The 14,617-nt window shown below is 31.3% G+C and overlaps 1 protein-coding gene and 1 long non-coding RNA gene across 2 annotated transcripts; both read right to left on the bottom strand.

The window, feature by feature from the left end:
* Positions 1-1,178: 1,178 nt before the first annotated feature.
* On the bottom strand, positions 1,179-9,176 carry LOC132750897 (sushi, von Willebrand factor type A, EGF and pentraxin domain-containing protein 1-like). Its single transcript, XM_060740969.1, has 8 exons — positions 9,164-9,176; positions 8,526-8,690; positions 7,033-7,197; positions 5,547-5,717; positions 4,534-4,619; positions 3,296-3,383; positions 1,728-1,931; positions 1,179-1,186 (listed from the first exon to the last, which is right to left on the bottom strand). The coding sequence occupies exons 1-8, from the start codon at positions 9,174-9,176 to the stop codon at positions 1,179-1,181; spliced, it is 900 nt and encodes a 299-aa protein (XP_060596952.1).
* Positions 9,177-10,024: 848 nt separating this feature from the next.
* On the bottom strand, positions 10,025-13,154 carry LOC132750904 (uncharacterized). Its single transcript, XR_009628614.1, has 3 exons — positions 12,994-13,154; positions 11,497-11,661; positions 10,025-10,183 (listed from the first exon to the last, which is right to left on the bottom strand). It is a non-coding gene; the product is annotated as an uncharacterized LOC132750904 (long non-coding RNA).
* Between the last annotated feature and the right edge of the window lie 1,463 nt (positions 13,155-14,617).

Here is a 14,617-nt window from a genome sequence, read left to right as displayed (position 1 = left end):
TGCTTCAGCAGTCTCAAATCCCATTTCAGTAAGCTATAAAAACTTTTCCTTGGATTTTCTCTCCATTCCATCACTATATTTCTGCATCTCAACGCTTTCTTCAAAACTAAAAAATCTTATATAAGGCGCACGTAATTCTGTGAAGGGCTAATGTTATTATTCTATTCTGCGATTGTTTTCGTAGGCATATCATCATTCAAGACTAATGGTACAATCTTTTAAGGAAAAATTTACCTTAGACTTATGTTGCAAAAAGCTTTATGGAGAACTCAAACTTCCTTTTATATACTAAAGCCAGGGTCAAATATAAGCAAGAACTAATGCTCCCGGTTTCTTTTTACAAGAGTACGTTTTGCTATATAAAGAGCCAATGTTAAGTTTTTCAAGCGCTAATATTTTATTTACATTTGGACAATAAAATCTGTTTGAAGGGTTCATGTCAGTTTTTACCTAGATCTACTTTTACTTATATTTAATTATCATGGCAGCTTCATATATCAATATTGTTATTTTTAAATACGACTTATTCTTACAGTTTATATCAGATTTATCTGTGGTTCGTGTGAAGGATTCGTCGGTGTTTATTCTTTTATTCTAAAACTGATGTTTTATCAATGACTCACATTAGCGTTTTTATAAGCTCAATTATCTTTTCACAAAGGTCTCAGGTAAGAATTATTGATGGTTCGTAATACGTTTATTTTAAGGGTAAATTTAATGGCTCATAATAATTCAATCCATCTAGGTTGCACAATTGCTTTATTTAAGGCTACTTAAAGCATTATCTGCTGCTCATTAGATTTAAGCTTAAACGAAAGAACAATGTATTAAGATTTTTAAATACAAACACTTTTCCATATGTTGTGAATTTACTTTGTATCATTAACAGGGTCCTCTGGCTTATTAATATGACCATGACATTTCAGAAAAACAATACTTTTTATCAGATATAAAGATCATCTAGATTATTACTTCAATACCAAGTACCTAAGTTCAAATGCTATCTTAGGTAAATAAACAACACCCAGTCTATCAGAACGAAATTTATTATTGATATACTTTCAATATTTTATGAATTTGCTTCGTTTGAATCATTTCAATTTTGAAGAAGAATAAAATAACAACAAAACGATCCCAGTAACTACATCTTTTTAGAACATTTCCCCTGGTAAGTTCCTTCATTTTTCTGAAAGAGAAGAAATGCATTTTATTCCCTGAATCATGGTGCACAACCATGTCATTACCTTTTTACCGAAAATATCTTTTAACGACACTTTATGGTTCTATTTTGAAATTAAATATTATCTATTTCTATTGAGTTTGGTTTATATTTATTCAACAAAATTACTTAGCTGTCGATACAACATGATACACCTAAACCAGTAACGACTCCAAATTGACAGTGTTTGCTGATATTTATAGAATAAAAGTCCCTGGACCTTATACATAAACTCCGACAACAAACGTTTGAATTGTTATTATAGGAAATGATATTTTTTATAAGTGTCATTGTAATTAACCGTTCACTTATTGTCAACCGCGAAACTCCGAAAGCGTATTGGTAAAACAGCAATCTGAGGTCCCAGGCTTTATCTCCTTGTCTACAAATAATTACGTGTGACACTTTGAAGTTACAGTAATGAAGTAACGCTACAGAATATCTAATTTAAATCAATAATTGCTTTATCAACGCTTGAAAATATAATTATGATAAAGATTATACTCACTGGGTGAAATTTCGCACATATAATTTTTGTTGAAATCACAAAGTTCTACAAGCCACTTGCTAGCATACCCATGATAGACACAATCGGTTATTTCACTATTAAAATTAATGCCTTTGCCTACTTCAGAGATGTCAAATGTTGCTCCTGAATATTCCCACACAAATTCACCTTCTTTTTGTATGTCGTTTAATCCCAACCAAACATCTGAAAAATAATATTTTATAGTCCAATTGTACAATTTTGTTTCTTAATATATTAAACGTTAAAAATTACGTAGTAGTCCCGTTTAATGTTAAACAAGAAACATTTACAGACTGTAAAATCTCCCGTCGAACAGAAAAAGTGCTATAAAAAGAGGATCATTAATTGGCACCGACTGGCATTTAAAAATAAAACATTAAAGAGTTTTGTGATAAAAGCTCCACTTTTCTGCTAAATAGAACACTTTTGAAAATTAAAACAAAGGAATAACTACGAAACCATAAAAGGGTGAGGTTCTCATTCCTGTTCACTGCTTTTCTCTTCAAGGAAATCTTTCTGGTAGTGAAAGTTCAAGTTTATATATTAATCACAAAAAGAAAAACGGGCGAACGCATGGACGGAGATTATTTCCATATCCATCGCCGTCTTTTCTGTACATATTTTCCCATCTTTAAAGACCTTTTTACAACGCGGTCCATTGCTATGAAAAATAATCAGAAGAAGTATTTTCTTGCACATGCGCAATCTGCGTAGGACAAAAAGAGCATCGCCCTCCATAGAAATATAATAGAAGTTCATAGACAATTTCGTGTTAATTTAAGGTAAAAAGTATAAAACTGTAAGAAATAGCTTTTAAGAAAAACATAGTAGATACCTTTATAGCTTTCTGGCCAAGTTTGCCACAAACATGCATGGAAAAAGACGATTCTTAAAGAATTCCATCTTACGATAACGGAACTGACATTGACATTTACATTGTTTTTTTTTTAATGTGGAAATATATTTATTAGCAAATAAAGAGGTCAACTTAACTGTTGTCAAATAGTTCATATAAAAGCTTAAGAAATTTTAATAATATATGAGATCGAGGTTAATTATCATTCTGAAAAAAGCCTCATTTTATCCTGCCAAGCATGTTTTAAAGTCACATGAATTAATTCATATAGTTATTCAAAATATTGATAAATTAAGACGGGTAGTGGATAGTGAAATAACACACTTTTTATCATCCGGTTCCTAACTGGTGCATAACTTGAAATCACGTCTATTAAAGCTTTTAAATATGATAACGTGAAGTCATCGTTATTGCGTTTTTGCCCAACGCAGAATGCGAATGCACGAACTGCAACATTCGTTACTGTGGAAAAATCAAAATGTAAAAAGGTCTATATAAAGTTCTTCATACATTTTACTTTAGATACCAGCATATGGATTTGAAAGTTTTGATATGGCATAAATAAAATAAATTTGGCCTTTTTAGAAAGGTTTAAAGTAAAATACAATACGTTTTACTGTAAAGGTGATTGTTTTTGTGACGGTTATATTTTGGCACGAAGGCATTGTAATATTATAATGTTTTTACTTACAAGCATCACCGATCGTTTCTTTAAAAAAGGTGTTTTCAGAGGCAGAGTTGATTTCTACAAGGTATCCTTTTATTGATTCGCATTTATTCTGCAAGAGATAAAGCAATTCCATAAGTATATATTCATGTATTAATGGTATTTGATAAACACATATGTGGCCTATTATATTTTAGAACAGAAGTTTGACGTGAGAAATTGGCCTCGTCCCATGGGTGTTATTGATTTGCAAGATATGAACAAATCTTTTGCAACTGTTGTTTCCCTTAGAATGTTTTACATATGCACTTTTTCAGATAAAAATGTGAACTTTGTGATATCAGTTTTAGATTTAGATTTTGTATCTGCTTTTGTTTATAATTTACAATATAACTTGTTCCTCGTTATGGAAAATTTTTATATTCAGGTGAGCGTTTTCAGGGCCATTATGGCCCTCTTGTTAAAAGTTAGCAAATAATTTAAACAATTTGCTTTATAGGGGATTTGTATCATAACGATATGAAGACATTATGAAATTTTTTTCAGAAAGTTAACATGAAAAACTTATCAAACAAAATACATTGTATATGTTAATGTACCTACTTGAAGAAAATGACATTTATAATTGTCTAAAAGAATACACAGTTGTCATTTATACAGTCAAATTATTGGTATATGGACACATGTATCCAATAATTCATTTTAACAATAGGTTTGGTTCAATAAATGTTTACGTTTGTATTAATTTGCTAGAAAATCTTATTAGTGCTTTTTCGAGATACATGTATGTTTGCACTTTAATTTCATTTTCGTCTGTAAAAATGCGACAACGATATAATTTTCAGAAAGTAATACTACTAGTTGTTTTAATCAGAAAGACATATATAGCAAAACATGATCTGATGGTATATCTACAGCAGTGCTTAATAAATATGTAATATTCGTAGCATGTTGTTATTAAATGATACTAATCATTATCTTATGCCCTTAAGAACTTATTTAAAACAATATATTTCTAAAGATGTTCAATTGAGCAGACACATTATATCCTTCAAAATGATTACACTGCTCAAGTAAAAAAACCACCGAGGTACATAAAGGCTGTTTCTCATGGTACATACGTTCTTATATCCATTTTGGGAGTCAGTGTTTCTATAAAACATGGTGTAGATGGGGAATTTCACATATAAAGTCGTAAGAGGCGAAACATCAGTTGGACGAACTGCTGAACAATATAGGATAATAAAAGAACAAAATATTACTTTGGCAGCTTCCCATGTCATAAGTTCTTCTACAAACAGGTAACAACTTTTTTCGAAACTGGTCCATCCTTCAGGACATTCTACACCTAAACACATATCAACAAAATAACATAGACAAATAAAAAAGGAGAGCAATATTAAGGTAAGTGATGTAACAAAATGAGATACACAATTATTATGAACAGTAAGGCGTGAGTCTTTACAATCATATTATCAAACACTTTATATGTTTTTAATAATAAAAGTTTATTTCATTGGTGCTAAATTTGCATATAGCAGCTAAAGTTATTAAGGCTTTATAAAGGACAACATATTGTCAATTATTAATAAACATTTTCTTTTAAAAGTTTGATTAATATTATGAATATAAACTTGAAGATGAAAATTAATGAAAATAGGTTAAATATTAAACGTCATAGTAATGACGTTCGATCATGAGAGGAATGCAAACACGACTTGAATTTGTCATTCAATAAGTGCAATTTGAGCAAAATGTTTGAAAATACAAAATAAACTAACGTGTGAAATTTGACAAAATAGTTCAAAGATGCGTATGAAATAAACCATTCTTGTGTTATTGAGGGGACATTTGATTAATTTATTTGTGACACATTTGTAAGTAATTTGGAGTAAACGAGAAATGTCACCGACAAAAATCATTATTTCTTAATTGTAGCGTTATCTAATCATGAAGTTATATTTCCCTGTTTTTTTGTCCTAGATGTATATTCCTGATTACCTAAGTATAAAACATCAATAATACGTGGAAGTCAAAGGCAAGGTCTGCGAGGCGGGTCCTGGATTTGGCTTTCCCGCCTATAGACTACCAAGTACATTAAAAAGGAAATCAAATAAAAAAGAATAATCAAATACATGTATATATATAGAGATTTTTCAGCTAAAGAATCAGTGAAATTTTCTAGTTGTACACCGCTATTTTCAACGTAACTGATTAATTGACAAAAGTTACAAATATTTAACAAAGATGGAGATTGATACAAATTAAAATTTACCTTTTACAGAACAATTTGGTGGTGTTTCCCAACTGCCAGTGTTAAGGCAGCTTATTGTCCCATTCCCATCATACCCAAATCCTTTATCACAGACAAGAGAAGCGGTTGATCCAAACGTTGTTGCGGTATAGTTCAAATTACCATTGGATACATTTAATGGAGACCCACAGTCTGAATAATGGTTAAATTCATTTAAAACATTTAAAATTAATATCATGACGTTAAACATAAACGGAAAAATGGTTTACATTTATCTTCATTGTCACGATAACCTAGAGATTACTGTAGAGAAAGTATTCCTCTGGCTATTTTATTAACAGCGAGTGGGGCATGCGTGAAATCATCATCCAGTGTACTAAGAATAGTTGATAAATATTTTGTTTCCTGAACCTTTTATCCTATTTCTGTACAATATTTATATGAAAACGGCATAATTTAATCGTTTTTTTTTAAACAAAAATACTATCAGTTATATGCATTATTCTCTTTAATTTGTATTTCATATACACACGTCAATATATGTACAAAGAGCTCTGATGATTTTCAAAATGACGAATAATGTACACATTTCAATAAATTCTAACGGCACATGTTCAAGTTTCCCGAATGCCAACATCAACAAAGCATACGCCTGAGTTATTTTCAACCACATAAAGACATTTTAGAAACACCAAGCTTTAAACAAGGACAATCAATTGTTTCCTATTATATCCATAACCACATAAAACCAAATTGTTAGCGAGTACGTACTGACGCAGGACGACGAACGATTTATAATCACAATAAATAACATGAAAAACGTTGTTCTTTGTTGAGCTACAAATGTGAGCAGAATGTGCTATGATCAGCTAAAATACAACGACTGTTATTTAATATTTAAGTGAGAAACTCAGGTGTCGATCGATTACTATATAAAATATTTGTAAGGGATTAGGAAGAAACATATATCTTTTATCAGATCACTGTGACATTAAATCTTTAACGTTATGAACCAGAATCAATATTTTATCAGTAGCGTTATTCTACCATGAAGTTGTATTTTCCTGTTCAAGATTTTAATTCTTCAACGTTGTCCAAGCAGTAAATTTTTGAGTAGGTAGATATAATATTTCAATTATAACATAAGACAATCAATGAATGAAAACAATATAAAGGTGATAAACAAAAATCAGATCATGTGTACAATATCTATAAGGTAATACGATGACAGATCTGTTTAAAATCACCTATACATTAATACATATTATACTTTTATTATTCATTTAAATCAAGGACTTACAATGTTGTTAAAAGTATACATAACAAAAGTATTGATGGTGTAACTCTCCAGGAACGATGGTTAGGAAACTACCCGCCTACATGACTGAAATACTGTTGGAAAAAGGCGAAAAATGAAAACAAAAGAAAAACAAACAAACAAACGAAAGTATTGACAGAAGTTCTAAATATTTGACAAAGACTGAAATTAATACAAATTAAAATTTACCTTTTACAGAACATATTGGTGGTGTTTCCCAACTGCCAGTGTCAAGGCAGCTTATTGTACCGTTTCCATCATATCCTCTATCACAGACAAGTGAAGCAGTTGATCCAAACGTTGTTGCGGTGTAGAGCAAATTACCATTGGATACATTTAATGGAGACCCGCAATCTGAATAATGGTAAAATTCATTTATAACATTTAAAATAGATATCATGACGTTATTCATAAGCGTGAGAATGTATTACATTCAAATTCATTGTTACGATTTAATAGAATACCTAAAATGAAAGAATTCTTCCGTATATTTTATTGACAGGGAGTTTGGTATGCGTGAAATCATCGTCCAATTTACAAAGAATATCTTCCAAATGTATTTTGTTTCTGGAACACTTTATCCAATTTCTGTATAATATTCATATGAAAACGGCATAATTGTCCCGTCATTTAAACAAAAACACCATTAATTACTGCTTTATACTCTTTAATTTGTATTTCAAATATACAAGTCAAAATGTTTTCAAAAGAGCTTTGAAGGTTTTCAAAATGACGAATAATGTACACATTTCAATATATTTTAACGACACATGTTCAAGTTTCCCGAATGCCAACATCAACAAAGCATACCCCTGAGTTATTTTCAACCACATAAAGACATTTTAGAAACATCAAGCTTTTACCAAACGACAGAAAAAAGGACAATCAATTGTTTCCTATTATATCCATAACCACATAAAACCAAATTGTTAGCGAGTACGTACTGACGCAGGGCGACGAACGATTTATAATCACAATAAATAACATGAAAAACGTTGTTCTTTGTTGAGCTACAAATGTGAGCAGAATGTGCTATGATCAGCTAAAATACAACGACTGTTATTTAATATTTAAGTGAGAAACTCAGGTGTCGATCGATTACTATATAAAATATTTGTAAGGGATTAGGAAGAAACATGTATCTTTTATCAGATCACTGTGACATTAAATCTTTAACGTTATGAACCAGAATCAATATTTTATCAGTAGCGTTATTCTACCATGAAGTTGTACTTTCCTGTTCAAGATTTTAATTCTTCAACGTTGTCCAAGCAGTAAATTTTTGAGTAGGTAGATATAATATTTCAATTATAACATAAGACAATTAATTAATGAAAACAATATAAAGGTGATAACAAAAATCGGATCATGTGTACAATATCTATAAGGTAATACGATGACAGATCTGTTTAAACTCACCTATACATTAATACATATTATACATTTATTATTCATTTAAATCCAGGACTTACAATGTTGTTAAAAGTATACATAACAAAAGTATTGCTGGTGTAACTCTCCAGATACGATGGTTAGGAAACTACCCGCCTATATGACTGAAATACTGTTGGAAAAAGGCGTAAAATGAAAAAAAAGTAAAATAAACAAACAAACAAACGAAAGTATCGACAGAAGTTCCAAATATTTGACAAAGACTGAAATTGATACAAATTAAAATTTACCTTTTACAGAACATATTGGTGGTGTTTCCCAACTGCCAGTGTCAAGGCAGCTTATTGTACCGTTTCCATCATATCCTCTATCACAGACAAGAGAAGCAGTTGATCCAAACGTTGTTGCGGTGTAGAGCAAATTACCATTGGATACATTTAATGGAGACCCACAATCTGAATAATGATAAAATTCATTTATAACATTTAAAATAGATATCATGACGTTATTCATAAGCGTGAGAATGTATTACATTCAAATTCATTGTTACGATTTAATAGAATACCTAAAATGAAAGAATTCTTCCGTATATTTTATTGACAGGGAGTTTGGTATGCGTGAAATCATCGTCCAATTTACAAAGAATATCTTCCAAATGTATTTTGTTTCTGGAACACTTTATCCTATTTCCGTATAATATTCATATGAAAACGGCATAATTTTCCCGTCATTTAAACAAAAACACCATTAATTACTGCTTTATACTCTTAATTTGTATTTCAAATATACAAGTCAAAATGTTTTCAAAAGAGCTTTGAAGGTTTTCAAAATGACGAATAATGTACACATTTCAATATATTTTAACGACACATGTTCAAGTTTCCCGAATGCCAACATCAACAAAGCATACCCCTGAGTTATTTTCAACCACATAAAGACATTTTAGAAACATCAAGCTTTTACCAAACGACAGAAAAAAGGACAATCAATTGTTTCCTATTATATCCATAACCACATAAAACCAAATTGTTAGCGAGTACGTACTGACGCAGGGCGACGAACGATTTATAATCACAATAAATAACATGAAAAACGTTGTTCTTTGTTGAGCTACAAATGTGAGCAGAATGTGCTATGATCAGCTAAAATACAACGACTGTTATTTAATATTTAAGTGAGAAACTCAGGGATCGATTGATTACTATATAACATATTTGTAAGGGATTAGGACGAAACATATATCTTTTATCAGATCACTGTGACATTAAATCTTTAACGTTATGAACCAGAATCAATATTTTATCAGAAGCGTTATTCTACCATGAAGTTGTATTTTCCTGTTCAAGATTTTAATTCTTCAACGTTGTCCAAGCAGTAAATTTTTGAGTAGGTAGATATAATATTTCAATTATAACATAAGACAATTAATTAATGAAAACAATATAAAGGTGATAACAAAAATCAGATCATGTGTACAATATCTATAAGGTAATACGATGACAGATCTGTTTAAACTCACCTATACATTAATACATATTATACATTTATTATTCATTTAAATCCAGGACTTTCAATGTTGTTAAAAGTATACATAACAAAAGTATTGCTGGTGTAACTCTCTAAGAACGATGGTTAGGGAACTACCCGCCTATATGACTGAAATACTGTTGGAAAAAGGCGTAAAATGAAAAACAAAGAAAAACAAACAAACAAACAAACGAAAGTATTGACAGAAGTTCTAAATATTTGACAAAGACTGAAATTGATACAAATTAAAAATTACCTTTTACAGAACATATTGGTGATGTTTCCCAACTGCCAGTGTCAAGGCAGCTAATTGTACCGTTTCCATCATATCCTCTATCACAGACAAGTGAAGCAGTTGATCCAAACGTTGTTGCGGTGTAGAGCAAATTACCATTGGATACATTTAATGGAGACCCGCAATCTGAATAATGATAAAGTTCATTTATAACATTTAAAATAGATATCATGACGTTATTCATAAGCGTGAGAATGTATTACATTTAAATTCATTGTTACGATTTAATAGAATACCTAAAATGAAAGAATTCTTCCGTATATTTTATTGACAGGGAGTTTGGTATGCGTGAAACCATCGTCCAATTTACAAAGAATATCTTCCAAATGTATTTTGTTTCTGGAACACTTTATCCTATTTCTGTATAATATTCATATGAAAACGGCATAATTGTCCCGTCATTTAAACAAAAACACCATTAATTACTGCTTTATACTCTTTAATTTGTATTTCAAATATACAAGTCAAAATGTTTTCAAAAGAGCTTTGAAGGTTTTCAAAATGACGAATAATGTACACATTTCAATATATTTTAACGGCACATGTTCAAGTTTCCCGAATGCCAACATCAACAAAGCATACCCCTGAGTTATTTTCAACCACATAAAGACATTTTAGAAACATCAAGCTTTTACCAAACGACAGAAACAAGGACAATCAATTGTTTCCTATTATATCCATAACCACATAAAACCAAATTGTTAGCGAGTACGTACTGACGCAGGACGACGAACGATTCATAATCACAATAAATAACATGAAAAACGTTGTTCTTTGTTGAGCTACAAATGTGAGCAGAATGTGCTATGATCAGCTAAAATACAAGGACTGTTGTGAGAAACTCAGGGGTCGATTGATTACTATATAACATATTTGTAAGGGATTAGGACGAAACATATATCTTTTATTTGATCACTGGGACATTAAATCTTTAACGTTATGAACCAGAATCAATATTTTATCAGTAGCGTTATTCTACCATGAAGTTGTATTTTCCTGTTCAAGATTTTAATTCTTCCACGTTGTCCAAGCAGTAAATTTTTGAGTAGGTAGATATAATATTTCAATTATAACATAAGACAATTAATGAATGAAAACAATATAAAGGTGATAAACAAAAATCAGATCATGTGTACAATATCTATAAGGTAATACGATGACAGATCTGTTTAAAATCACCTATACATTAATACATATTATACATTTATTATTCATTTAAATCCAGGACTTACAATGTTGTTAAAAGTATACATAAAAAAAGTATTATTGGTGTAACTCTCTAGGAACGATGGTTAGGGAACTACCCGCCTATATGACTGAAATACTGTTGGAAAAAGGCGTAAAATGAAAAACAAACAAAAACAAACAAACAAACGAAAGTATTGACAGAAGTTCTAAATATTTAACAAGGTCTGAAATTGATGCAAATTAAAATTTACCTTTTACAGAACATATTGGTGGTGTTTCCCAACTGCCAGTGTCAAGGCAGCTTATTGTACCGTTTCCATCATATCCTCTATCACAGACAAGTGAAGCAGTTGATCCAAACGTTGTTGCGGTGTAGAGCAAATTACCATTGGATACATTTAATGGAGACCCACAATCTGAATAATGGTAAAATTCATTTATAACATTTTAAATAGATATCATGACGTTATTCATAAGCGTGAGAATGTATTACATTCAAATTCATTGTAACGATTTACTAGAATACCTAAAATGAAAGAATTCCTCCGTATATTTTATTGACAGGGAGTTTGGTATGTGTGAAATCATCGTCCAATTTACAAAGAATATCTTCCAAATGTATTTTGTTTCTGGAACACTTTATCCTATTTCCGTATAATATTCATATGAAAACGGCATAATTTTTCCGTCATTTAAACAAAAACACCATTAATTACTGCTTTATACTCTTAATTTGTATTTCAAATATACAAGTTAAAATGTTTTCAAAAGAGCTTTGAAGGTTTTTAAAATGACGAATAATGTACACATTTCAATAAATTTTAACGGCACATGTTCAAGTTTCCCGAATGCCAACATCAACAAAGCATACCCCTGAGTTATTTTCAACCACATAAAGACATTTTAGAAACATCAAGCTTTTACCAAACGACAGAAACAAGGACAATCAATTGTTTCCTATTATATCCATAACCACATAAAACCAAATTGTTAGCGAGTACGTACTGACGCAGGACGACAAACGATTTTTAATCACAATAAATAACATGAAAAACGTTGTTCTTTGTTGAGCTACAAATGTGAGCAGAATGTGCTATGATCAGCTAAAATACAACGACTGTTATTTAATATTTAAGTGAGAAACTCAGGGATCGATTGATTACTATATAACATATTTGTAAGGGATTAGGACGAAACATATATCTTTTATCAGATCACTGTGACATTAAATCTTTAACGTTATGAACCAGAATCAATATTTTATCAGTAGCGTTATTCTACCATAAATTTGTATTTTCCTGTTCAAGATTTTAATTCTTCAACGTTGTCCAAGCAGTAAATTTTTGAGTAGGTAGATATAATATTTCAATTATAACATAAGACAATTAATTAATGAAAACAATATAAAGGTGATAACAAAAATCAGATCATGCGTACAATATCTATAATGTTATACGATGACAGATCTGTTTAAAATCACTTATACATTAATACATATTATACATTTATTATTCATTTAAATCCAGGACTTTCAATGATGTTAAAAGTATACATAACAAAAGTATTGCTGGTGTAACTCTCTAGGAACGATGGTTAGGGAACTACCCGCCTATATGACTGAAATACTGTTGGAAAAAGGCGTAAAATGAAAAACAAACAAAAACAAACAAACAAACAAACAAACGAAAGTATTGACAGAAGTTCTAAATATTTAACAAGGTCTGAAATTGATAAAAATTACAATTTACCTTTTACAGAACATATTGGTGGTGTTTCCCAACTGCCAGTGTCAAGGCAGCTTATTGTACCGTTTCCATCATATCCTCTATCACAGACAAGTGAAGCAGTTGATCCAAACGTTGTTGCGGTGTAGAGCAAATTACCATTGGATACATTTAATGGAGACCCACAATCTGAATAATGGTAAAATTCATTTATAACATTTAAAATAGATATCATGACGTTATTCATAAGCGTGAGAATGTATTATATTCAAATTCATTGTAACGATTTACTAGAATACCTAAAATGAAAGAATTCCTCCGTATATTTTATTGACAGGGAGTTTGGTATGCGTGAAATCATCGTCCAATTTACAAAGAATATCTTCCAAATGTATTTTGTTTCTGGAACACTTTATCCTATTTCCGTATAATATTCATATGAAAACGGCATAATTTTTCCGTCATTTAAACAAAAACACCATTAGTTACTGCTTTATACTCTTTAATTTGTATTTCAAATATACAAGTCAATATGTTTTCAAAAGAGCTTTGAAGGTTTTTAAAAGACATTTGCGACATAATGTCGGGAACGATTATCGAGGAACAGTTACGTTAATATTGAGGGGTCATCTCAACACATATTATGGACACTTAAAAATAAGGCCAGGATATCTGTCTGTGTTTCTTTCCTTAATTTTCATTTTAGTAATTGCAACACGAACTGATGCCAAGTTCCCTACATAAATTCGGAACTTTTCTCATAAGCTTTGTCAATGGTCGTTTACGTTGACGGCTGTTTTGTCTAGTGCGCTGACGTGCATCAATAGTTTCGTCCTTTGATGATGTCAAAACGTTTGGCAGCTTGAGCACGGTTATCTTAACGTCTTGACGACGGTCTCGGTTGTGCAGGCGGGAGCGAAGCTGCTGGTCAACTGTCCATGTTGGCCCTCATTTATACATCTGTTAAGATTTATCGGAGCTTGACCTAGCAATGACTGCTGCATGTGAGCCACTTAAGCTTGCCCTTGGATTAGATGCCGGTCTTTCCACAGGGACTGCACCTGTGTTTTTTTCGGCACATAATCCTTAACTCAAAAGACGTCTTTCAAGACGTTGTAGGCAGGCCTAAGGGCTGGCCATAATTTGAAACTATTGAAAAGTGAAATTGAAATGGTGTGAGTGACTGAATCGGTGTTTAACGCGATATTTATACATCAAAGCAGCAGGTGTCAAGTGCCGTGTGCCAGCAGTAAAATGGTGCCCCGTACTTCACTTCAGTGTAACTATATTTTTCTGGTCCTTTAGGATAATTGAGTCCAGCACTTTTAAGTGTTGAGAGTTGAGTCCCGCGGGGGCGTGAGGGTTGTTGCACTATTTATTATTCATCATGTGCACTCCAATCAAACCAAGTCTGCATTTTCATGATTTCTTTTGCTGTTTTAATGCTGCCGAGGTATCACTTTTCCAGATATTTCAACAGTTTTTTCCGTCATATACTGATAGTCCGTTTATTTACGGTCTGAACAGGTTCTCTTTTGCTTGCCTTCGATACATTAAACATTATTCATTAATATTTCAATGTTGAGCGCCGAACCAGGAGTTGTCAGAACCATTTTTCATGTATTTGGTATCACGTGGCTTGAACTAA

Source organism: Ruditapes philippinarum, unplaced genomic scaffold (genome assembly GCF_026571515.1).
Source record: "Ruditapes philippinarum isolate M1 unplaced genomic scaffold, ASM2657151v2 ctg1086_1_1_1_1, whole genome shotgun sequence".
Taxonomy (NCBI): domain Eukaryota; kingdom Metazoa; phylum Mollusca; class Bivalvia; order Venerida; family Veneridae; genus Ruditapes; species Ruditapes philippinarum.
This window is presented reverse-complemented; position numbering and strand designations above follow the sequence as displayed.